Below are 23524 nucleotides of genomic sequence, written 5' to 3'. Positions count from 1 at the left end.
CCAGTCCTTCTGTGTCCTGGCCCCCGAATCTCCCCATCTGTACTCCGCCACCCCTGAATCGATCTGTGCACCCTGGGTCTCTGTCCCAGCGCGGTCCCTCTTCGGCAGTGGGCCGCCCTCTTCCCGCCTCCCGCTGACGTGTCCGAGCTCCCCGCCCCGGTCCGGGGCCGGGAAGCGGCGGATCCGGTTTGACCAGGCAGCAGGTTTGCTGGAGGGATCGCGGGGAGCCCGGGGCGGCGGCATGGTGGGTCCGGAGAAGGAGCAGGTACCGCAAACCGGCGGGGAGCGAGCTTCCGGGGCGTGGGACCCAGAGGCGGTGTCAGATCGCGGGGCCCGGGCCAGACTCGGGGGCACCGGGAAAAGGGGGACCCGGGACCGAAGGGCCTGGCGGCTAGGCTGAGCCGGGGCCGGGAGACGACGCAGAGGTCGTGGCGCGCGGGGCTGTGTCTGCGCATCCCGTGGGGCTGACCCGGCTGCTCTCGCCCTCCTTGTTCGGGTCCTCAGAGCTGGATCCCCAAGATCTTCAGGAAGAAGGTGTGCACGGCGTTCATAGTGGACCTCTCGGATCCCGGGTGAGCAGTTGTTGGCCCCGCCCACAGCGGAAGGCCCCTCCCACCACAGACCCCCCCCCCCAGCTCCCCTGCGCTCTCTGGGGACGGCCCCACTCCCTGCAGACTTCCCAGCTCACTGCAGAAGGCCCGCCCACCACTGACAGCCCCTGCACTGCAGACGGGGCCCACCCACCACCACAGACCCCTTCCCCCCAGCAGACAGCCCAGCCCACTGCAGACTAACCGCGCACTAAAGACAGGCCTCGCCCCCACAGACAGTCCCACTTACTGCAGACGGCCCTACCCTCTGCATAAGCCCCTCCAGAGGTTCTGCCAGGGCACAGACCGCGCCCACCGCAGAAGTCCCTACCCTCCTCTTCCCCCTACCCTTGGCCTGAGAGACCCTTCAAAGGGTGCATGCACCCAGGATTCTTGAGCGGGGAGAGGGGCGGTCTTGTGAATGCTGCAGGGCTGTTCTGTTTCCTTCTGTTTCTCTTCCACGAGTGACTGTCTCCGTGTCATGTTTTGTGTCTATGGGCGTCATCCACCCACCCACCCAAAACCCCTCCCAGTGTCCCAGGGCAAGGTGGGGCCAGCATAGTATCCAGGCTGTTCCATGGTTCGTTTCATTGAGATTTGCGATCTGTGGTTTGGGGCAAGTCAGTTCCATGCTCTTGGCGTCCTTTGTCACCTGGGCATAGGACAGCCCCGCCCTCGTGGGGTTGCCCCAAGAACTAAACAAGGTAATGCTGGAACTGGGTCCAGGGATTAGAGATCATCCGGAAACATCTTCAATCCCCACTCCAAGACCACAGTTTCCACTGCATAGGATGGTTGTGGCCACAGGATGAGCCGGAAAAGTTCTGGCTACATCCATGGTCTCCCCAGCAAGAACGAGATAGGAGGATCATTTTGAGTTTCAGGTCAGCCTGGTTTACAGTGAGAGTCGACCACAACACACACACACACACACACACACACACACACACACACAATACCCCCAAACAAACAAACAAAAATGAACCTTAAGTACTCTGTAGGCAGAGATAGGAGGATCACTGGGAGTTCGAGGCTAGCCTGAGACTACATAGTGAATTCCAGTTCATTCTGGACTAGAGTGAGACCTTACCTCGAAAAAACAATACAGAACCTCAGGTTTGGCAAGAGGTAGGAGACAATAAAGGGTTATTGTGGAAAGGTCAGGAAATGGCAGTTGAGGAATCCAGGTGACTTTTTAGAGGGAGGATGAGGTGACATGTTGTGTGACAAGAAAAAAGGGGCTGGGAAGGTCACTCTCAGAACAAGAATCACGTGTGAAAGATTTCCTCTAATACCAACATGGCATGGCTTGAAAACAGAGTGTAAAAAGTTAAATGTGGACAGTGTTGTCATGAGTGAGAGGCACAGAGGAGGAGGGCACCAGACCTCACAGGGGCAGAGGCCACCCCAAAGGGCAGGGAGACACAAGAGGCACAGGGTGGGCCCTGTACTTGAGGGCTATGTGAGGATAAATAGGAGTTCAGGAAGCCTGGGAAGAGATTGAGTTGACTCTAAGAAGTGGCGCACGCTTTTAATCCCACCACACGGGAGGCCGAGGTAGGAGGATCGCTATGAGTTCGAGGCCACCTTGAGACTACATAGTGAATTCCAGGTCAGCCTGGGCTACAGTGAAACCCTACCTTGAAAAACAAAAAACAAAACAAAACAACAACAATAACAAAACAGTCTATGAAGGAAGACAGGAGGTCAGGTCAGGGAGAGGCAGAGATTTAGAAGTGGGAGGATAGAGCTTGGGAACATGAGGAATGGTAATTGGGCTCACAGTGGTGGGAGTTATCTCTAAGGTGAGGAACCCAGGAAAAGCAGGTTTGAGGAATTTGCTGAGTGTGGCCTGAACTTCTGTGAACATATTGGGTCTGGAGTCATGAGCAGTGCTGTGGGGAAGGGGCTCAAAGGAAGGCCTGTGATGTCCCAGCTATGGACAGACATTGAAATTGAATTTGTAGAAGTAGATGAAATGTTACAGGTGATGCAGAGGGAGGCTGCAAGCTGCCAGTATGTTTTTTTTTTTTTCGAGGTAGGGTCTCACTCTAGCCCAGGCTGACCTGTAATTCAATATGTAGTCTCACAGTGGTCTCAAACTCACGGTGATCCTCCTACCCCTGCCTCCTAAGTGCTGGGATTAAAGGCATGCGCCATCATGCCTAGTTTCTTCTCCTTCTTTTTATTTTTTATTTTTATTTTATTTTATTTTTAATGGGCAAGCTAGGGCCTCTAGCCACTGTAAACAAACTCCAGATGCATGCGCTACCTTGTGCATTTGACTCACATGAGTACTGGGGAATTGAACCTGAGTTACACAGGCTTCACAAGCAAGCACCTTAACCACTAAGCCATCTCCCCAGCCCCTTTTTCTTTTTAATATTTATTTACAAGCAGAGAGAGAGAGAGAGAGAGACCTGGCTAAGACCCTGTCTTTAAAAAATGTAATTTAAGCCAGGCGTGGTGGCGCACGCCTCTAATCCCAGCACTCAGGAGGCAGAGGTAGGAGGATTGCTGTGAGTTCTAGGCCACCCTGAGAAGAGTGAGACCCTACCTCGGAAAAAAAAAAAAAAAAAATATATATATATATATATATATATATATATACACACACAAGAGCTGGGCATGGTGGTGCACGCCTTTAATTCCAGCACTCAGGAGGCAGAGGTAGGATCACCATAAGTTCAAGGCCACCCTGAGACTACATAGTGAATTCTAGGTCAGCCTGAACTAATGTGAGACCCTACCTCAAAAAACAAAAAACATAAACAAAAAATGTATTTATTTATTTGCAGAGAGAGATAGAGGGAAGAGAAGAGAGACAGAGAGAATGGGCGCGCCAGGGCCTCCAGCCACTGCAAATGAACTCCAGATGTGTGCGCCTCCTTGTGCATCTGGCTTTACATGGGTACTAGGGAACTGAACCCAGGTCATTAGATCTGCTGAGCCATCTCTCCCGTGCTGGGAGGGAACTTCTTAGCACTGTCCAACTAGGACTTTCTACTGAGGTGAAGATGTTACCTGCATTCAGTATGGCAGTGGCTGTCCACCTGAGGTGACCAAACACCCGTGATGTGACCTATGTGAGTGGGAAATTGAATTCTCAGTTTGATTTTAGTTTAATTCATCATGATATAAGGAGTCCCAAGCAGATAGCAGACCCTGTGGCTAGGCTCTACAGGCCAGGCTTCAGAACATTCCATGCAGAAGCCTTTCCAGGAAGTTGGAGGGAACAAGAGGGTCCAAGGCTAGAGATAAGATGGGTAGCAAGATAAAGTTGGGCAACTGAGGCAGGTTGAGGTCTTGGTGTTAAAGAAGAGAGGAAGGAGGCTGTGCCCCCTCATGGGAGCTCAGGGTGCACAACAGGCCTTAGGAGCTTGCCTGTTTTGTCCTGTGTGGCATAATGGTGCACTCCTGTGATCCCAGAACTTGAGAGGTGAAGGCAGGTGGATCAGGAGTTTAAGATTAGCTGGGGCTATGTCATAAATTTGAGGTTAACCTGAGTTTTCACGATGGAAACTCATCTCAAAAAAAAAAAAAAAAAAAAAGAGGAAGAAAGAAAGGAAGGAAGGAAAGAAGGAAGGAAGGAAGGAAGAAAAGGGGCCTGGAGAGATGGCTTAGTGGTTTAGGCCCTTGACTGTGAAGCCAAAGGACCGAGGTTCGATTCCCCAGAACTCACAAAAGCCAGATCCATAAAGTGTCACATGCATCTGGAGTTTATGTGTGGTTCAGGACACTTTAGTACACCTATTTCTTTTCTCTTTCTCCTTGCAAATAAATGAATTTAAAAAATCTAAAAACTAAAAGCAAACAAACACAACAAAACCCTGATCCTTACTTTGTGTAAATCTGAACTTCTTCTGAAACAGAGTAAGGAGCAGGCAAGGAGATTAAGCTACATTTCTTTTTTCAAAGTAGGGGTCTCCCTGTAGCCTAGACTGATATGGAACTCACTCAGTAGCTACAGACTGGTCTCAAACTCACCGAGATCCTGCTACTTTGGCCTCGAGTGCTGGGGTCAAATGTGTAATGTATGCCACCATGCCCAACTTTAGCTACATTAAATACTTTATTTTATTTCACAGGGAGAAAGAGGGAAAGAGAGAGAGAGAGAGAGAGAGAGAGAGAGGGAGAGGAAGAGAGAATGGGTGTGCTAGGGCCCCCAGCCACTGCAGATGAACTCAGACGCATGTGCCCCCTTGTGCATCTGGCTAATGTGGGTCCTGGTCATTTGGCTTTGCAGGCAAATGTCTTAACCACTAAGCCATTCCTCCAGCCCAATTTTTAAAATTTATTTATTTATTTTTGTTTTTTCGAGGTAGGGTCTCACTCTAACCCAGGCTGACTTGGAATTCACTCTGTATTCTCAGGGTAGCCTCAAACTCATGGCAATCCTCCGACCTCTACCTCCCGGGTGCTGGAATTAAAGGCGTGTGCCACCAAGTCCGGCTTCTGAATTTTTTGTTTTTGTTTTTTAAGGTAGGGTTTCACTCTAGCCCAGGCTGGCCTGGAACTCACTATGTGGTCTCAGGGTGGCCTCAAACTCATGGCGATCCTCCTACCTCTGCCTCCCAAGTGCTGGGGTTAAAAGTGTGTGCCACCATGCCCGGCTAAAAATTATTTTATTTATTTAAGATACGAGGGATGATGGAAAATGAATGGACATGCCAGGGCCTCTAGCCACTGCAAACGAGCACCACACACATGTGCCACCATGGGCATATGGCTTAGTGGGTTCTGGGGAGTAGGCTTAGCACACAAGCCCTTAACTGCTAACTTGTCTCTCCAGCCCTTAAGCTACATTTTTTTGTTTGTTTGTTTGTTTTTTGGTTTTTTGGCAGGGTTTTACTCTAGCCCAGGCTGAGGCTGACTTGGAATTCACTATGTAGTCTTAGGGTGGCCTCAAACTCATGGAGATCCTCCTACCTCTGCCTCCCAGGTACTGGGATTAAAGGCATGAGCCACCAAGCCCAGTTTAAGCTACTTTAAAAAAAATTTATTTATTTATTTATTTTGATTTTTGGGTTAGGGTCTCACTTTAGCCCAGGCTGACCTGGAATTCACTATGTAGTCTCAGGGTGGCCTCAAACTCATGGTGATCCTGCTACCTCTGCCTCCTGAGTGCTGGGATTAAAGGTGTGCATCACCATGCCCAACCTAAATTACGTTTTTATAAAATTTTTTTATTTATTTGAGAGCAACACAGAGAGAGAGGGAGAGAGAGAGAGAATGAGCGCACCAGGGTCTCTTGCCACTGGAAATGAACTCTAGACACATGAGCCCTTGTGCATCTGGCTAATGTGGGTCCTGGGGAATCGAGCCTTGAACCGGGGTCATTAGGCTTCACAGGTAGTGCTTAACCGCTAAGCCATCTCTCCAGCTACTTTTTTTTTTTATGTATTACAAAGGGGATTTATTAGATTGGTTTACATGATTTAGGCTGAGCAGTTCAAAAATGGTTGTCTGCAGGCTCAAGAGACTAAGAACCTGGTGGCTGCTAAGTCCACAAGGCTGGATGCCTGGGCAGTCCCAATCTCTTCCTGAAGACCTGTGGCATTGCTGGAGAGCTGCTGGTCTTCAGTCCATGTTGGACAACTGAAGAAGATAGGTTCCAGTGTCAGCAAAGGATGGCAGCAACAGGAGAGATGCGCTCACCAGCAAGGAGCAAGAGTGGTTAGACAAAAGCCACACTTTTTCGTGGAATCTGGTTATATATGAGCTGACCCCAGAATCGCTGTCCACCCTGGAAGATGGTCTCCCCGATAAGTTCATCTTTCCTGAAAATGCACTTACAGATCTGCCACAAAGGCATACATCTTACTTGGTTTCTGGATCCAGTAAAGTTGACAATATAGATTAATCGTCACAATAAACATGTAGGTTGAGCCAGGCAATTAAATTTACCTGCAGTAGCAGCAAAACAGCAAGAGAGGCCTTGTTTCAAAAAGTGGGTGGGAGGTTGTGGAGTTGGCTCAGTGATTATAGGTGCTTGCTTGCAAAGCCTGATGGTTCAAGTTTGATTCCCCAGTAACCATATAAAGCCCAGTGCACCAAGTGGTGCATGTAGCAGGAAATCGTTTGTAGTAGTAGGTAGCCCTGGTGCACCCATTCTCTCTCTCTCTCTTTCTCTTTTGTCTCTGTCTGTAAGAAAAGAATGTGTGTGGGAGGGATGGAGAGATGGTGGAAAAAGTGCTCAACATTTAAGCTGGAAAACTTGGATTCCATCTCCAGACCCTATATTAAAATCCAGACCCTCTCTTTCATTTTCCTTCACTTTCCTTCCTTTTCTTACCCAACCCTTCTCTCCCTCCCACTACCACTCTCTATCTCCCTCTTTCTCCTTATTCACTCCTCCATTCACCAGGTTCTAGCTGATCCAAGAATTTCCAGGTTAAGATTGATTCTAGGACTAGGGAGATGGCTCAGTGGTGAAAGGTACTTGTTTACAAAGCCTGATGGCCCAGGTTTGAATATAAGCTACATTTTTAATTGAAGCACTCATGCTCTGAGTCCATACTACTCAGTCTGTGAAACTCAGGTGCAATCACATCAGCCAAGAGAGATTTATGCATTTATTTAGAGAGAAAAACAGTGGACCTATGGTGACCATAGCTAGAAACCCTATTCTGTCCATGAGAAGGACACAAGAGGAAACACAAGGAGAAAGAAACAAACCAGGAAGTCGGGCACAATGAGCAGCAAATAAAGACAGTTCTTTCTCTTTTTCTTTTTTTTTCCCCTTTTCTTTTGTGGGGGGAGGTAGTTTCGAGGTAGGGTCTCACTGTAGCTCAGGCTGACCTGGAATTCACTATGTACTCTCAGTCTGGCCTCGAACTCATGATGATCCTCCTACCTCTGCCTTATGAGCACTGGGATTAAAGGTGTGCGCCACCATACCTACCTAAGATAGTTATTTTCAAACCAAAGCTAGCCCTGTGTCCCAGACTCTTGATCAAGCCTGCCTTTTACACAAAACAGAAGGAGTGGGGAATGGTGAGGCTGAAAGACAGGAAGGTGCCTGGATGAGCCCCCTCCTTGGCGGCTGGGATCTCTGAAAAAAGAATGACTTTCTCACTGTGTTATTCGAGGTTATTTAAAGTGGTGTGAAGTTCGCGCAGCCACCTCCAGCTGGTGCCAATTGCCATCCTCAGTTCAGGAAACACTGCATGAGTCTTGGATTCTCTGAGCCCCATGCAACAGGCTGTGCTATTTATTGTCTTAGTATTGGAGGAGGAGGAAATTTCAGCTCAGAGAGGCAAAGCCACTTGTCTAAAGTCACACAGTTGCCTCTGCGTCTGCTATGTAAGCTTTCTGTAAATCCTTCTTTCAAAAACATTTTTTTTTTCTTCTGGGCATGGTGGTGCATGCTTTTAATCCCAGCACTGGGGAGGAGTGGGAGGAGGAACACTGAGTTCGAGGCCACCCTGAGACTACATAGTAAATTCCAGGTCAGCCTGGGCTAAAGGGAGACCTTATCTTGAAGGAAAAAAAAAAAAAAAAGTTTGTGGGGGTGGGCTGGAGAGATGGCTTGAGGTTAAGGCTTGCCTGTGAAGCCTATGGACTCAGGTTCAATTCCCTAGTATCCATGTAAACCAGATGCACATGGTGGCACATTAGTCTAGAATTCTTTTACAGTGGTTAGAGGATCTGGCATACCCATTCTATCTGCCTTTTTTCCTCTCTCAAGTAAATAAATTATACCAAAATTTTTAAAAATTCTATTTTTAAGCTGGGTGTGGTGGCGCACACCTTTAATCCCAGCACTTGGGAGGCAGAGGTAGGAGGATCACCATGAGTTCGAGGTCACCCTGAGATTACATAGTGAATTCCAGGTCAGCCTGGGGCAGAGTGAAACCCTACCTTGAAAAACAAAACAAAACAAAATTCTATTTTAATATTTTTCTTCTTGTGGTGAATGGCATCTATTTGGACTTGAGGCAGCAATGCCATCTACTGATAGCCATCAACTTGTACCTTCCTGGCTCTGGAGGTCACATTTATCTCTTCTAGTTTGAGGTGAAGGATAAATGTAGCTGTCCCTACCTCAGTTTCTCCCACAGGCAGTCAGAGCCAGTGCTGGGGCACAGGGTCTGTGTGGAACAGGACAAGGCCAAAGGGGACTTCTTGGGTTCACACTCACCCTCACACCCCCAGAGGGACCTTGTGCCAATGTGGGTGCCCGAGGAGTGCCCACCCATCTGTGGCTGTGGAGGATGCCTTTGGGGCAGCCGTGGTGACCAAGTGGGACAGTGATGTGCATACCACGGAGAAACCCACTGATGCCTACGGGGACCTGGACTTCATGGGCTCTGGCCGCAAGCCCAGCAACGTGAGGCCTGCATGCTGGGGCTGGGCCAGGCTGGGGCTGTGGCAATGCCTGAACCTGTCTCCCCATTAGCCTTTCCTCTCTCTCTTTGCTGGGTCTGTATCCTAACCTCCTCATGTTCCTGTCCTTCATCCTCTGGGTCTCTGTCCCTCTGTCCCTCTGTCTCTGGGTTTCTGTTCTTGTCTCCATGGGTCTCTGTTTCTCCCTGGGTCTCTCTCTCCAGGTCTCTGACCTTGTCTATCTGGACCCTTGTCCATGTCCTCTCCTCCCTGTGTCCACAGTTCCTCCGGCTATCTGACCGCACAGATCCAGCCACGGTTTATAGTCTGATCACCCGCACTTGGGGTTTTCGTGCCCCGAACCTGGTGGTGTCTGTGCTAGGGGGGTCAGGGGGCCCTGTTCTCCAAACCTGGCTGCAGGATCTTCTACGACGCGGCCTAGTGCGGGCTGCGCAGAGCACAGGTGATGAACGTGGGTGGGACTGAGTCTCCGGGCCCCTGCTGCCCCGGGCTGGACCCGCATCCTTCACGAAGCCCTTGATTACCTGTCTCTCTTTCTCCCTCTCTGTCCCTCCATATCTCTGTCCTGTGTAGGGGCCTGGATTGTCACTGGGGGACTGCACACAGGCATAGGCCGGCATGTGGGTGTGGCTGTGCGGGACCATCAGACGGCCAGTACGGGAGGCAGCAAGGTGGTGGCCATGGGTGTGGCGCCCTGGGGCGTGGTCCGGAACAGAGACACCCTCACCAACCCCAAGGTGTGTGCAGGAGAGGTGTGGAGCCCCAGGTCTGAGAAGTAGGAGCGGGCCTGGACAACTGGGTGGGCCCGAGGGAGGGTTGGGTCTGCACACTTGGGTCCGATGGAGGAGGGCTGGGTTTTGAAGTCCTGGATCTGAGACAGGGGCCTGGGGCCTGGACCCATGGGTGTGAGGGAGGCATGTCTTTCTTTCTGGAAGGATTCCCTGGTCTGTTCATTGTCTCCAGGGCTCCTTCCCTGCGAGGTACCGATGGCACGGTGACCCTGAGGACGGGATTGAGTTTCCCCTGGACTACAATTATTCCGCTTTCTTCCTGGTGGACGATGGCACCCAAGGCCGCATGGGTGGTGAGAACCGCTTCCGGCTGCGCTTTGAGTCCTACGTGGCCCAACAGAAGACTGGTGTAGGAGGTTAGTGGCTCTTTTGACTTCTGTATCTGTGGTCCCCAGTGGTCTGGTCAGCTCAAAATTTTTTTGTGTGTGGTGAAGCTTTTTTTTTTTTTTTTTGCCATTATTTTGTGCACACCTTTAATCCCAGCATTTGGGGGGCCGACATAGGAGGATCACTGTGAGTTCGAGGCCAGCCTGAGACTACAGAGTGAATTCCAGGTCAGTCTGGGCTAGAGTGAGACTCTATCTTGAAAAGCTAAAAATATAAAATAAGATAAAACAAACAAACAAACAAAAAAACCAAAGATAAAACCAAAGCAAAAAGTAAAAATAGCTGGGTGTGAAGTGGGCATGGTGGCACATGCCTTTAATCCCAGCACTACTCGGGAGGAAGAGGTAGAGGATAACTGTGAGTTCGAGGCCACCCTGAGACCACATAGCAAATTCCAGGTCAGCCTGGGCTAGAGTGAAAACCTTACCTCGAAAAAACAACAAGAACAAGAAAAGAAAACAACAACAACAACAACACACACACACACACACACACACACAAACACACACAACCCTGGGTGTGGTGGTACATAACTTTAATCCCAATACTCAGGAGGCAGAGGCAGGAGGATCACTGTGAGTTTGAGGCTACCCTGAGACCACATAATGAGTTTCAGGTCAGCTCGGGCTAGAGCGAGAGCTTACCTTGAAAAAACAAATAATAATAACAACAATAACAATAAAGTAAAACAAACAGTCTGAATGTTCCTTATTCAAAATGCTTGGGACCAGAAATGCTTCTAACTTCAGAGGGCTTCAATTTCAAAATATGTGCATAGACAGTACCTATGGAGCATCCCAACAAGAAAAGACTGAAGGGCTGGAGAGATGGCTTAGTGGTTAAGCATTTGCCTGTGAAGCCTAAGGACCCAGGTTCGAGGCTCAACTCCCCAGGACCCACGTTAGCCAGATGCACAAGGGGGCGCACGCGTCTGGAATTCATTTGCAGTGGCTAAAGGCCCTGACACGCCCATTCTCTCTCCCTCTCTCTATCTGCCTCTTTGTCTGTAGCTCTGAAATAAATGAATAATTTTTTTTTAAAAAGACTGAAATCCAAAATGTTCCAAAATCCAAATGTTTTTGAATGTCTTATCAACATTTTATAAAATGTTTCAAAGTTTAGAGCTCTTGGGTTTCAGTCTTTTAGATTAGGGGTACTCAGCCTTTAACGTACTATGTAAGCTTGGAGGCTTTCTTCACTTATCATAAACAATTATGGCACCTTAATATGTACTTAACAAACCAAATCACAGTATAGAGAAAGTTAATGATCTTCCTGCCCAGGTTTCACCTTCTCCTCACTGGGGTAATTAGTGTTGCACAGTTTGGAATTTACCCTTTCATATCTTTGTCTCTGTTGTAAAATCATATGCATATGTATCCCTTCCTTCCCTCCCTTCCTTCCTTCCTTCCTTCTTTCTTTTTCTTTTTTGTTTTATAAAGTAGGGTCTTGCTTTAGACCAGGCTGACCTGTAATTCACTATGGAGTCTCAGGGTGGCCTCGAACTCACCGCGATCCTTCTACCTCTGCCTCCGGAGTGCTGGAATTAAAGGCGTATGCCACCACACCCGGCTCCCAGCCCCATTTCTTTATGAGACAGAGGAGCAGCGGGGAATTGGTTCACCAGGGCCTCCACCCACTGCAATCAAACTCTAGATGTGTGCGCCATCTTGTGAACATGTGTCACCTTGTGCATCTGGCTTACGTGGAATCTGGAGAGTCAAACATGGGTCCTTAGACTTCTCAGGCAAGCACCTTAATCACTAAGTCATCACTCTAGCCACCCCCCTCCCAGCCTCTTTCTATAAAATATTTGTATTTATTTGGGCTGGAGAGTTCACTCAGTAGTTAAGGCATTTACCTGCAAAGCCTAATGACCCAAGTTCCATTCCCCAGTACCTATATAAAGTCAGGTGCACAAAGTGTTTGGAATTTATTTGCAATGGCTGGAGGCCCTGGTGTGCTCTTTCTCTCGGTTTCTCTTCTATCTTTCTGTACTTGCAAATAAATAATTTTTTAAAATTTCTTTATTTGTGAGAGAGAGAATGGGCACAGCAGGCCTCCAGCCACTTAAAACACTCCAGACACATGTGCCACCTTGTACATTTGGTTTATGTGGGTCCTGGGGAATTGAACCTGGGTCTTTTGGCTTTTCAGGCAAGTGCCTTACCCTCTAAGCCATCTCTCCAGCCCTGAAGACTACTACTTATTTATTTATTTAGTTAGTTTTTTTTCAAGATAGGGTTTTACTTTAGCTCGGGCTGACCTGGAATTCACTATGTAGTCTCAGGCTGGCCTGGAACTCACAGTGATCCTCCTACCTCTGCCTCCCAAGTGCTGGGATTAAAGGTGTGTACCACCACGCCTGGCTTGAAGACTACTACTTTTTTTAAAAAGACATCATTGTAAAATATAATTTTATTATTTATTTGAGACAGAGATAAAAAGAGGTAGACAGAGAGAAAGTTTGGGCATGATAAGGTCTCCTGTCACTATAAACAAATTCCAGATGCATTAACCACTTTGTGCATCTGGTTTTACAAAGGTACTGGGGAATTGAACTCAGGCCATCAGGCTTTGCAAATAAGCACCTTTAATAGCTGATCCATATTTCCGTCCCCCAAAAGACTCCTTCATTCTTTTTTTTTTTTTTTTTAATTATTTTTGCCGGGCATGGTGGCACATGCCTTTTATCCCAGCACTCAGGAGGCAGAGGTAGGAGGATCACTGTGAGTTCAAGGCCACCCTGAGTCTACATAGTGAATTCCAGGTCAGCCTGAGCTAGAGTGAGTCCCTACCTTGAAAAACCAAACCCAAACAAAACATAACAAAATACCAAAATCTGGCTCCTTCCCAAAGTTCACAAGGAATGACAATTCCCATGCGCTTCAGCCAGAGTTGGGACAAGGTCCATATGCCACTTCAGGAACTTGGGAATTATGGTTCTTCCCATCTCTGGGAGAGGCTGATGGGTGATGACCACGGTCTCTACTTTTCTCTTAGGGACTGGAATCGACATCCCTGTCCTCCTCCTCCTGATTGATGGTGATGAAAAGATGCTGAAGGTATCTGGGGCTGGATGGCTGTGTCCATGGTGGGAGAGTGTCTTAGTCCTGATATGGGGACCTGGGGACTGGGGATGTGAATCCAGATAGGTGAACACCCTGCCTTCCCTGACCCTCTCTCTCTTTTATCCTGAAGCGAATAGAGGATGCCACCCAGGCTCAGCTCCCTTGCCTCCTGGTGGCTGGCTCTGGGGGTGCTGCGGACTGCCTGGTGGAGACCTTGGAAGACACTCTGGCCCTGGGGAGCGGAGGATCCAGACGAGGCGAAGCTAGAGACCGGGTTAAACGTTACTTCCCCAAAGGGGACCCTGAGGTCCTGCAGGCCCAGGTATGGCACTGTAAACCCAATTTTGGGTCCTGAGATGGGAGGGGGCTGGGCACCTGGACTAGCAGGCTCTGGAGGGCAGTGGGTTCCTGCCTTCCTGCAGACAGGAACCTACAGGATTTGAACTCAGGGTTCAGAGTTCTTCAGGTGGAGAGGATCATGACCCGGAAGGAGCTGCTGACAGTCTACTCATCAGAAGATGGCTCTGAGGAGTTCGAGACCATTGTTCTGAGGGCCCTTGTGAATGGTAAGATGGAACATACAAGTCACCTATCCTCTTAACGCTACACCCCTCTCTGTCTGTCCTATCTTTCCCCTTGGCCATGTTTCATACTGGAATTCAAAGTCATTTTGTAGTCTCAGGGTGGCTTTGAACTCACTGTGATCCTCCTACCTCTGCCTTCCTTCTGAGTGCTGGGATTAAAGGTGTGTGCCACCACACCCTGCATCTTTGTTTCCTTTTTTTTTGGTGGGGGAATGTATGTGTGGTGTAGGTATAGTGTATGCACATGTGTGCAGATGTGTGTGCATACACTCTTGTGCACAGGCGATAGGCATACGTAAGGTGTTTCTGCTACCCTTCCATGTTGTTTCCTTGAGACTGAGCCTCTGAACCTGGAGCTACCATTTTCAGCCTGACTAGCAATTGACCAGTGCAGCCCAGCAATTCTCTAGCCACCGTCCCCACAAGACTGCAATTACAGTCACGCATGGTCACATGTGCCCTTTTTGGGGGGTGGGATGCTTGGGATCAACTCTAGGCTTTCTCAGGCTTGCATGGTAAGGGCTCTTACCTACGGAACCATCTTCCATCCTCTATCTTACTTTTTAATTTAATAATTATTTATTTATTTGCAAGCAGAGTGTGATGGAAGAGAGATAGAGAGAATGGGTGCACCAGGGCTTCTAGCTGCTGCAACCAAACCCCAGACACATGCACCACTTTGTGCATCTGGCTCTGTGTGGGTACTGAGGAACTGAACCTGGATCATTAGGTTTTGTACACAAGTGCCTTAACTGCTGAGCCATCTCTGCAGCCCTCCATCTTATTTTTATTTATTTATTTATTTATTTAGGTTTTTCAAGTTAGGGTCTCATTTTTAGCCCAGGCTGACCCAGAATTCACTCTCTGGGTGTCCTTGAACTCAGGTTGATCTTACCTCTGCCTCCTGAGTCTGAGTACTGGAATTAAAGGCGTGTATCACCACAACTGGCTTCCCTTTTTTTTTTTTTTTTTTTTGGTTTTTCGAGGTAAGGTATCATTCTAGCCCAGCCCAGGCTGACCTGGAATTTATTATGTAGTCTCAGGGTGGCCTTGAACTTAAGGTGAATCTCCTACCTCTGCATCCCAAGTGGTGGGATTAAAGGCATGCACCACTACACCCGGCTCTGGCCTCCTTAAAAATAAATAAATAAAATAAAATTATATATATATATATATATATATATATATATATATATATATATATATATATATATGCATGCACACACACACACATACATACATACATACATAAAGAGTGAAAATGGGTGTGCCAGGGCCTCCACTGCAAAGGAATTCTCCACACTTGTGCTGCTCTGTGCATCTGACTTACATGGGTACTGGGGAATTGAACTCAGGTTGATAGGCTTGATGCCTTAATCACTGATCTATCTCTCTGGCCAAATTCATTATTTTTCTTTTCTTTCTTTCTTTTTATTCAAGGTAGGGTTTCACTCTAGCTCAGGCTGACCTGGAGCTCACTCTGTAGTGTTAGGGTGGCCTCAAACCCACGGCAATCCTCCTACCTCTGCCTCCCAAGTGCTGGTATTAAAGGCGTGTGGCACCACACCTGGCTTTTATTTTTCTTTTCTATTTATTTATTTTTATTGACAACTTCCATAATTATAGACAAACCATGATAATTCCCTCCCCTTCCCACTTTCCCCATCACAAGTCCACCTTCCATCATGTCCCCATCCTGTTCAATCAGTCTTTTATTTTGATGTCATCATCTTTTCCTCTTATTATGAGGGTTTTGTGTAGGTAGTGCCAGGCACTGCAAGATCATGGATATCCAGGCCATTTTGTGTCTGGAAGATTGCATCGTAAGGAATCTTACCCTTTCTTTGGCTCTTACATTCTTTCTGCCACCTCTTCCACAATGGACCCTGAGCTTTGGAAGGTGTGATAGAGATATTTCAGTGCCAAACATTCCTCTGTCACTTCTTCTCAGCACTATGATGTCTTTTGAGTCATTCCAATGGTCACTGCCATCTGAAAACAGAAGCTTCTCTACCAAAAGTGAGAGTGACATTAGTATATGGGTATGAATGTTAAGAAAACTGCTTACTGGTAGTTTGGAGAGCACAATATATGCATTTAGCCAGACAACTGCAGGCGTTACTCCCCTAGGGCTTATGACCTCCCTTCCCATAGGCTTTTGACTAGGTTTTCGTACCAGGCATGTATTACCTCCTGTGGAGTGGGCCTCCGGTCCAATTAGAGAGTGGTTGGTTTCCCCCATAACAGACATGCCACTATTACACCCATTGGCTTATTTGGCATGGCTGGCCAAACTTAAGGCTTGCAGTGTCCACTGTTGTTTATCACATTGATGACTTATCTTTCGCATAAGGCTGCATGCAATGCAATTCATTATTTTTCCTTTTTTTGAGTCAATTCCAACAAACTAGCCTTTTTTTTGTTGTTGTTGTTTTTCGAGGTAAGGTCTCACTCTACCCCAGGCTGACCTGGAATTCACTATGGAGTCTCAGGGTGGCCTCAAACTCACGGCGATCCTCCTACCTCTGCTGCCTCCCAAGTGCTGGGATTAAAGGCGTGTGCCACCACACCTGGCTAGTCTTTTTTTTTTTTTTAATGAAAGTGAGTGAGGGAGAGAATTTGCACGCCTGGCCCTCCAGTCACTGTAATCAAACTCCAGATGCAGGCACCACCTTGTGCGCATGTGCGGCCTTGCACATTTGCATTACTTTGTGCGTCTGCCTTATATGGGACTTGGAGAGTTGAACATGGGTCCTTAGGCTTTGCAGGCAAGCGCCTTAACAACTAAGCCATCTCTCCAGCCCCAATTCATTACTTTTCTATCCATCCATATTTCCAATCACTCGTTCATCTGTTCACATATCCATCCAGCTATACACCTGCCCATTCATTCACACATATATACAGACATAGGTACATACATATACATACCTACCCACCATCCATTCTACCACCTATCCTTCATTTCTTTACCCATCCATCCATCTTTCTATTCACAAAACATTTTAATTATTCTATCTTTCCCAGTCCATTAACAATTTCATCCTCTTATTCTTTTTATTTTATTTTGTTTTTCGAAGTAGGGTCTTGCTTTAGCTGAGGCTGACCTGCAATTCACTATGTAGTCTCAGGGTGGCCTCAAACTCATAGTGATCCTCCTACCTCTGCCTCCCAAGTGCTGGGATTAAAGGCGTGGGCCACCACGCCCAGCTTTGCATCTTTTTTGTTGTTGTTGTTGTTTTGAGGTATGGTCTCACTGTAACTCAGGCAGACTTGGAATTCAATATGACATCTCAGGCTAGCCGCAAACTCACATCAATCCTCCTACCTCTGCCTCTTGAGTGCTGGGATTAAAGGTGTGCACCACCATGCCCAGCTTGTATGTGCATCTTTTTTTTTTTTTTCAAGGTAGGGTCTCACTCTAGCCCAGGCTGACCTGGAATTCACTCTGTATTCTCAGGGTGGCCTCGAACTCATGGCAATCCTCCTACCTCTCCCTCCCCAGTTCTGAGATTAAAGGCGTATGCCACCATGTCTGGCTCATTTCCAGTTTTTCCTTTCATTTTTCTAAAATTAATTAATTAATTTGGTTTTCTGAGGCAGGGTCTCTCACTCTAGCCCAGGCTGAAGTTCAGTATTTAGTCTCAGGGTGGCCTTGAACTCACAGTGTTCCCCCTACCTCTGCCTCCCGAGTGTTGGGATTAAAGGCATGCACCGCCAGCAGCTTTTTTTTTTTTTTTTTTTAAGACATGAGGAATGACACTCAGGTGGTCATGCTGGCATCACAAGCACTTTCCCCCACGGAGCTCCCTAGCCCAAGTTGGACCCTCCTCCTGCACTCACTGTTACTGACAGAGACGCTTTGGAAGGAGAACCACTGTGATTTCCATTTGGTAGATGAGGAAACTCTAGTGGCCACCTGTCTGCTACACGAGCCTGCTCCCCACTTGTCGCCTTCTCCTTCTAGCCTGTGGAAGTTCTGAGGCCTCAGCTTACCTGGATGAGCTCCGTTTGGCTGTGGCTTGGAACCGGGTGGACATTGCCCAGAGTGAACTCTTCCGTGGAGATATCCAGTGGCGGGTGAGAGGGGTCAGGGCTTGGGGATCATGAAAATAACGCTGTGCTCCCCCTCCTTGCTGACTTCTCAGACACCTGGTCCTGCCTTCTCATAACTAGCTACCCATTTCTGGTTGTTAGTTTATATGTTCCCAACTTGTTCCTCGTCTCCCCATTTACCCACCACCAACCACCTATCCATCCCCCTCCATCCACCCACCTTCCATCCATTTACGTACCCATCCACCCATCCTCCCTAACCCTCTATTTACCTACGCATCCTCCTCCCTCCCTCCCCGGTAGTGTTCTCTCCATCCATGGCTTCACCCTCTCTGCATTGACTGGCCTCCGGGCCTGTTCATCTCTGTCTCCGTCCTTCCCACCCCCAGTCCTTCCACCTGGAGGCCTCCCTCATGGACGCCCTGCTCAATGACCGGCCTGAGTTTGTGCGCTTGCTCATCTCCCACGGCCTCAGCCTGGGCCACTTCCTGACCCCCATGCGCCTGGCCCAGCTGTACAGCGCGGTGCCCTCCAACTCGCTCATCCGCAGTCTGTTGGACCAGGCGTCCCACGGTGCGGGCACCAAAGCCTCACCTCCAAAAGACGCGGCCACTGAGCTCCGGCCGCCTAACGTGGGGCAAGTGCTCAGGACGCTGTTGGGGGAGACGTGTGCGCCGAGGTACCCTGCCATGGACACCCGGGACCCTCACCCCATCCAAGACTGCAGAGAAAACGTAAGGACCAGCGAGGCTGAGGGTCCTGGAAGAGCCCCCTGGTGCAAGATGTCTCTGGGAGTGGGTGGGGACATGCCAGGGGGCGGAGCCGGAGAGGTGTGGCCAAGTCCAGGGCGAGGTGGAGGGAGGAACCTGTGGCTGACCCAGGCAGGCCTCACCAAGCCTTTCTTTGCCTGCAGGCCCATCTGCTCAAGGACTGGGCCAGCCTGCAGACGTCGCCGGATGCTGGCATTGGGCAGGCCCCCTGGAGCGACTTACTCATCTGGGCTCTGCTTCTGAACAGAGCTCAGATGGCCATGTACTTTTGGGAAAAGGTGAGCACTCACCACCCTCAAATCCTAAGACCCTCTTTCCTCCTTCTGTGACCTTAAATCACCCAACCTGCATTCTGGTCTCTTTCTTTCTTATCTATTTATCTTCTGATTTATTTATTTACTTATGGCAAGGTCTTATGTAGTTGAGGCCGGCCTCAAACTTGACACATAGCCAAGGATAACTTTGAAGACCTGAACCATCTGCTTCCACTTCTAGAATCACAACACTCTCTTCTTAGTCTCTTATACATGATGCCAACTAATTTTTTTTTTTAAGACAGGAGATTTTTTTTTTAATTTAATTTATTTATTTGAGAGCGACAGACACAGAGAGAAAGACCGATAGAGGGAAAGAGAGAGAGAATGGGCGCGCCAGGGCTTCCAGCCTCTGCAAACGAACTCCAGACCCGTGCGCCCCCTTGTGCATCTGGCTAACGTGGGACCTGGGGAACCGAGCCTCGAACCAGGGTCCATAGGCTTCACAGGCAAGCGCTTAACCGCTACGCCATCTCTCCAGCCCACAAAGGAGATTTATTGAGGAAAAAAATGTGGAAAAAAGCTCCAAAGTATCAGGGAAAGCATGCTTAGGATTTTGGCTGCCATCAAAAGAAGACAAAAAGGGCTAGAGAGATGGATTATTGGTTAAGGAAGGTGCTTGCCTGTGAAACTTAAGGACCCATGTTCGACTTCCCAGATCCCATGTAAGCCAGACGCACAAGGTGACTGGAGTTTGATTGCAGTGGTTGGAGGCCCTGGCACTCCAGTTCTCCCTCACTGTCTCTGTCATAGAAAAATAAACAAGTTAATCCCAGGGAAGCAGAGGTAGGAGAATCACCGTGAGTTCAAGGCTACCCTGAGACTACATAGTGAACTCCAGGTCAGCCTGAGCTAGAGTGAGACCCTACATCAAAAACCCAAAACTAAATAAATTAATAAATAAAAAAAATAAATCAGTAAATAAAAATTTTATAAAGTGTTATTTATTTTATCATTTATTTATTTGAGAGAGCAAGAAAGGGAGTCAGAGAGAGAAAGAAAGAGAATAGGCACCCCAGGGCCTCTAGCCACTACAAACGAACTCCAGATGCATGTGCTACATTGTGCATCAGGCTTACATGGGTCCTGGGGAATTGAACTTGGGTTCTTTGGCTTAGCAGGCATATGGCTTAACTGTTAAGCCATCCCTCTAGCCCAAATAAATATTAAAAAAAAAGAAGAAGAAGAAGAAGAGGGAAAAAAAAGAGAAAATTACACTTTTTGAGTTAGAACTCAGAAAAGAGGGCAGGCTCCACAGTGGGGTTCTAGGCACTGCCTTGTTTTACTTTGTTTCCATGTTACACACATTTTATTTTTTTTCAGTGCTGGGGCTTTTGTACATGCTAGGCAAGTGATTTATCCTGGAGCTATATTCCGTCATTGTTTTTTCCTTTTTTGGGGAGGGGGGTTCAAGATAGGGTTTCACTCTAGATCAGGCTGACCTGCAATTCACTATGTAGTCTCAGGGTGGTCTTGAACTCTTGGCGATCCTCCTACCTTTCCCTCCCAAGTGCTGGGAGTAAAGGCATGCACCACCACACCCAGCTCTAAATTTATATTTATTTATTTATTTGAGAGAGAGAAAGAGAGAGAGAGAGAGAGAGAGAGAGAGAGAGAGAGAATGGGTACACCAGAACCTCTAGCCACTGAAAATGAACTTTAGACATATGCACCATCTTGTGCATCTGGCTTATGTGGATACTGGGGAATCGAACCTGGGTCCTTAGGCTTTGCAGGCAAGCACTTTAACCACTAAGCCATCTCTTCAGCTCATCTCTCTCTCTCTCTTTTAATGAGACAGAGAGGGAGAGGGAGAAAATTGGTGCACCAGACCCCCAGGCACTGTAATTGAACTCCAGTCACTTTGTGCATCTGGCTTATGTGGGACTTGGAGAGTTGAACATGGATCTTTAGGCTTTGCAGGCAAGTGCCTTAGCCACTAGGACTTCTCTCCAGCCCATTTTTTAAAAAATGTTTTTATTTAGTTATTTGTGAAGAGAGAGAGAGAGAGAGAGAGGATAAGCATGCCAGGGTCTCTTGCCACTGCACATGATGTTCACATCTTTGTGCATCTGGCTTTACATAGGTACTGAGGAATCCAACCCCCACCAGCAGGCTTTGCAAGCAAATGCCTTTAAACACAGAGCCACCTCCCCAGCTGCAGTTCTTGTTTCTTTTTGAGACAAAGTCTCACTGTTTAATGCAGGCTGGCCTGGAAAGTGCTGGGATGACGGGTGTGGGCCACCAAGCCTGACTAGGAAGATGTTTGTTTGTTTCAGCTGAGCAGCAGTCACACTGTTACTCAACCATTTTCATCCTTTGTCTCCAGAATTTTCTCATCTCCCCACACTGAGCTCAGTGCCCATGAAAATCACTTCCCCCAGCTCCAAGCAAGAACAATCACACTGCCATCCTAATGTCTGAGTGTGACTCATGTGGGGACCACATCTAATGTCAATATGCCCCAAAGCTTCACCACGACCTTGAGTGGCCTGACTCCTCACTCTGTCCCTCCCTGCCCAAGGATCACAGGTTTTCTCTACGTCTTTTCCCAAACCTCACCCCAAACTCTGACCCCACCCATGTCCTCTTTTCTCTCTCTCTCTGGATTTCTGCAGAGCTCCAACTCTGTGGCCTCGGCTCTGGGCGCCTGTCTGCTGCTCAGGGTGATGGCGCGCCTGGAATGGGAGGCCGAGGAGGCGGCGCGGAGGAAGGACCTGGCAGCCAAGTTTGAGAGCATGGCCGTGGGTGCGTGGGTCGGAGGAGGCCGGGGTGGGATGGGGGTTACCCGTGTGGAGCATAAGCGCTCCCTCGCTCTTCCATCTGCCCTCATCTTAAACCCTATGTCCCAGACCTCTTTGGAGAGTGCTACCATAACAATGAGGACCGGGCAGCCCGCCTACTTCTCCGTCGCTGCCCCCTCTGGGGAGAGGCCACCTGCCTCCAGCTTGCCATGCAGGCTGATGCCCGTGCTTTCTTTGCCCAAGATGGGGTACAGGTGAGCAGCTCACTTAGGGGATGATGAGGCCCTGCCACTGGGACCAGCCCCGTCCCTGGAGCCCATTTCTCCTGCAAGTCTCCCTTCACTCTTACAAGTTCTGCCCTTGTTCTGACCCCCGCCGCAGAGAGCTACCTGCCTTCCCACAGGGATGCCGACCCCTGTAAAGTTCCACTTCCAGGGGGCATGGTGGCGCACGCCTTTAATCTCAGCAAGGGAGGCAAAGGTAGGAGGATCACTGTGGGTTCGAGACCAGCCTGAGACTACATAGTGAATTCCAGGTCAGCCTGGGCTATAGCAAGACTCTACCTCAAAACAAAACAGAACAAATAAATAAATAAATAAATAACAGAACAGAACAGAACAAAACAGGAAGCCCTTCCTCATCAACAGTAACTTTACCCCACTGTCACAGGTAATCCTACACCTCTTTTTTTTTTTTTTTTTTTTCGAGGTGGCGTCTCACTCTGGCCCAGACTGACCTGAAATTCACTATGGAGTCTCAGGGTGGCCTTGAACTCACAGCGATCCTCCTACCTCTGCCTCCCGAGTGCTGGGATTAAAGGCGTGCGCTACCACGCCAGGCAGATCTTATACCTCTTAAAGGAAGTCCCTCATGTACAGGAAATACCACCATTCCTATAGACCATACTGTTTCTCATGAAGGAAGTCCCGCCTCACTCATAGGAAGTTATTCCTATAAGCTATACTATCTCTCACAAAGGAAGTCTTGCCTCACCCATAGGTAGTTTTTCCCCACTTCCTTAAGGGGTCCCTCATTCTGGTCTCCTAGAATTAGAATGGCCTCTGTGCACAATTACCCAGTGTTTTAAACATAGATAAATTTTGCTTTAGGAAATCCACCCTTCCTGTGGGAATTCTTTCCTATGGGAAAGCCCTGTTTCTTCACCCCTAACCTGCAGTCACCACTTCTGATAATGGGACGTTTTGAAATTTTCTCAGAATCCTAAATTAGAATCTGAGAGTCCTTCAGAATTTATCACTGTCAATCAAGGAAGTTTGGTCCACCCAACAGGAAGTCTTGTCTACCTCAACAGAAAGACTTATTTACACATACAAAAAAATCTTGTTTGACCCAGCACAAAGTCCTGGCTTTGGACACTGGCATTTCAAATAGTCAGGGTCCCTTGTTTTCAGCAGTGGTGAAACTCAAGAATTCCAATTGTACTACTTATTGATTATGTTTTTTAAAAGTGTTTTGTATTTCATTTATTTGAGAGGGAGAGGGAGAGAGAGAGAGAATGGGTACGTCAGGGCATCCAGCTACTGCATGCAAACTCTAGACAATGCACCAGCTTGTGCACCTGGTTTACATGGGTCCTGGGGAATGGAACTTGGGCCCTTTGGCTTTGCAGGCAAGGGCCTTAACTGCTAAGCCATCTCTTCAGCCCTTGTTTTTGAGGGCCATTTCCTTGGTTGTGAAAAGGAGAAAACACTACTGCCCATCCTTTGGGGTAAAGTAAACTCATCCATGAGAAGTATTTATCCTAGCACCTGCCAGATAGTGTCAATATGAAAATTGGCTATGGGGCTGGAGAGCTGGCTCAGTGGCTAACGTGCTTCACACAAGCATGCGGACTAGGGTTCGGATCC

The 23524-nt window shown here is 48.2% G+C and overlaps 1 protein-coding gene across 4 annotated transcripts in view; it reads left to right on the top strand.

The window, feature by feature from the left end:
• Positions 1-23524, top strand: part of Trpm4 (transient receptor potential cation channel subfamily M member 4) — a 47717-nt gene that overhangs the window by 497 nt on the left and 23696 nt on the right. The window contains exons 1-14 of one of the 4 annotated variants that reach the window (XM_045134344.1): positions 154-244; positions 505-572; positions 8748-8922; positions 9201-9381; positions 9513-9676; positions 9903-10086; positions 13121-13182; positions 13319-13510; positions 13655-13754; positions 17740-17852; positions 18218-18562; positions 18742-18876; positions 21531-21660; positions 21765-21910. In XM_045134344.1, coding sequence (XP_044990279.1) covers positions 242-244; positions 505-572; positions 8748-8922; positions 9201-9381; positions 9513-9676; positions 9903-10086; positions 13121-13182; positions 13319-13510; positions 13655-13754; positions 17740-17852; positions 18218-18562; positions 18742-18876; positions 21531-21660; positions 21765-21910 — 1998 coding nt within the window. In that variant the 5' untranslated portion in view covers positions 154-241. Of the gene's footprint in view, positions 1-153; positions 266-504; positions 573-8747; positions 8923-9200; positions 9382-9512; positions 9677-9902; positions 10087-13120; positions 13183-13318; positions 13511-13654; positions 13755-17739; positions 17853-18217; positions 18563-18741; positions 18877-21530; positions 21661-21764; positions 21911-23524 lie in introns of those variants that run through there. The other 3 variants (XM_045134343.1, XM_045134345.1, XM_045134346.1) reach the window with 3 other exon arrangements.

This window comes from Jaculus jaculus, chromosome 14 (genome assembly GCF_020740685.1).
Source record: "Jaculus jaculus isolate mJacJac1 chromosome 14, mJacJac1.mat.Y.cur, whole genome shotgun sequence".
Classification (NCBI taxonomy): domain Eukaryota; kingdom Metazoa; phylum Chordata; class Mammalia; order Rodentia; family Dipodidae; genus Jaculus; species Jaculus jaculus.
Note: the sequence above shows the minus strand (reverse complement) of the source record. Positions and strands in the feature narration are given on the sequence as shown.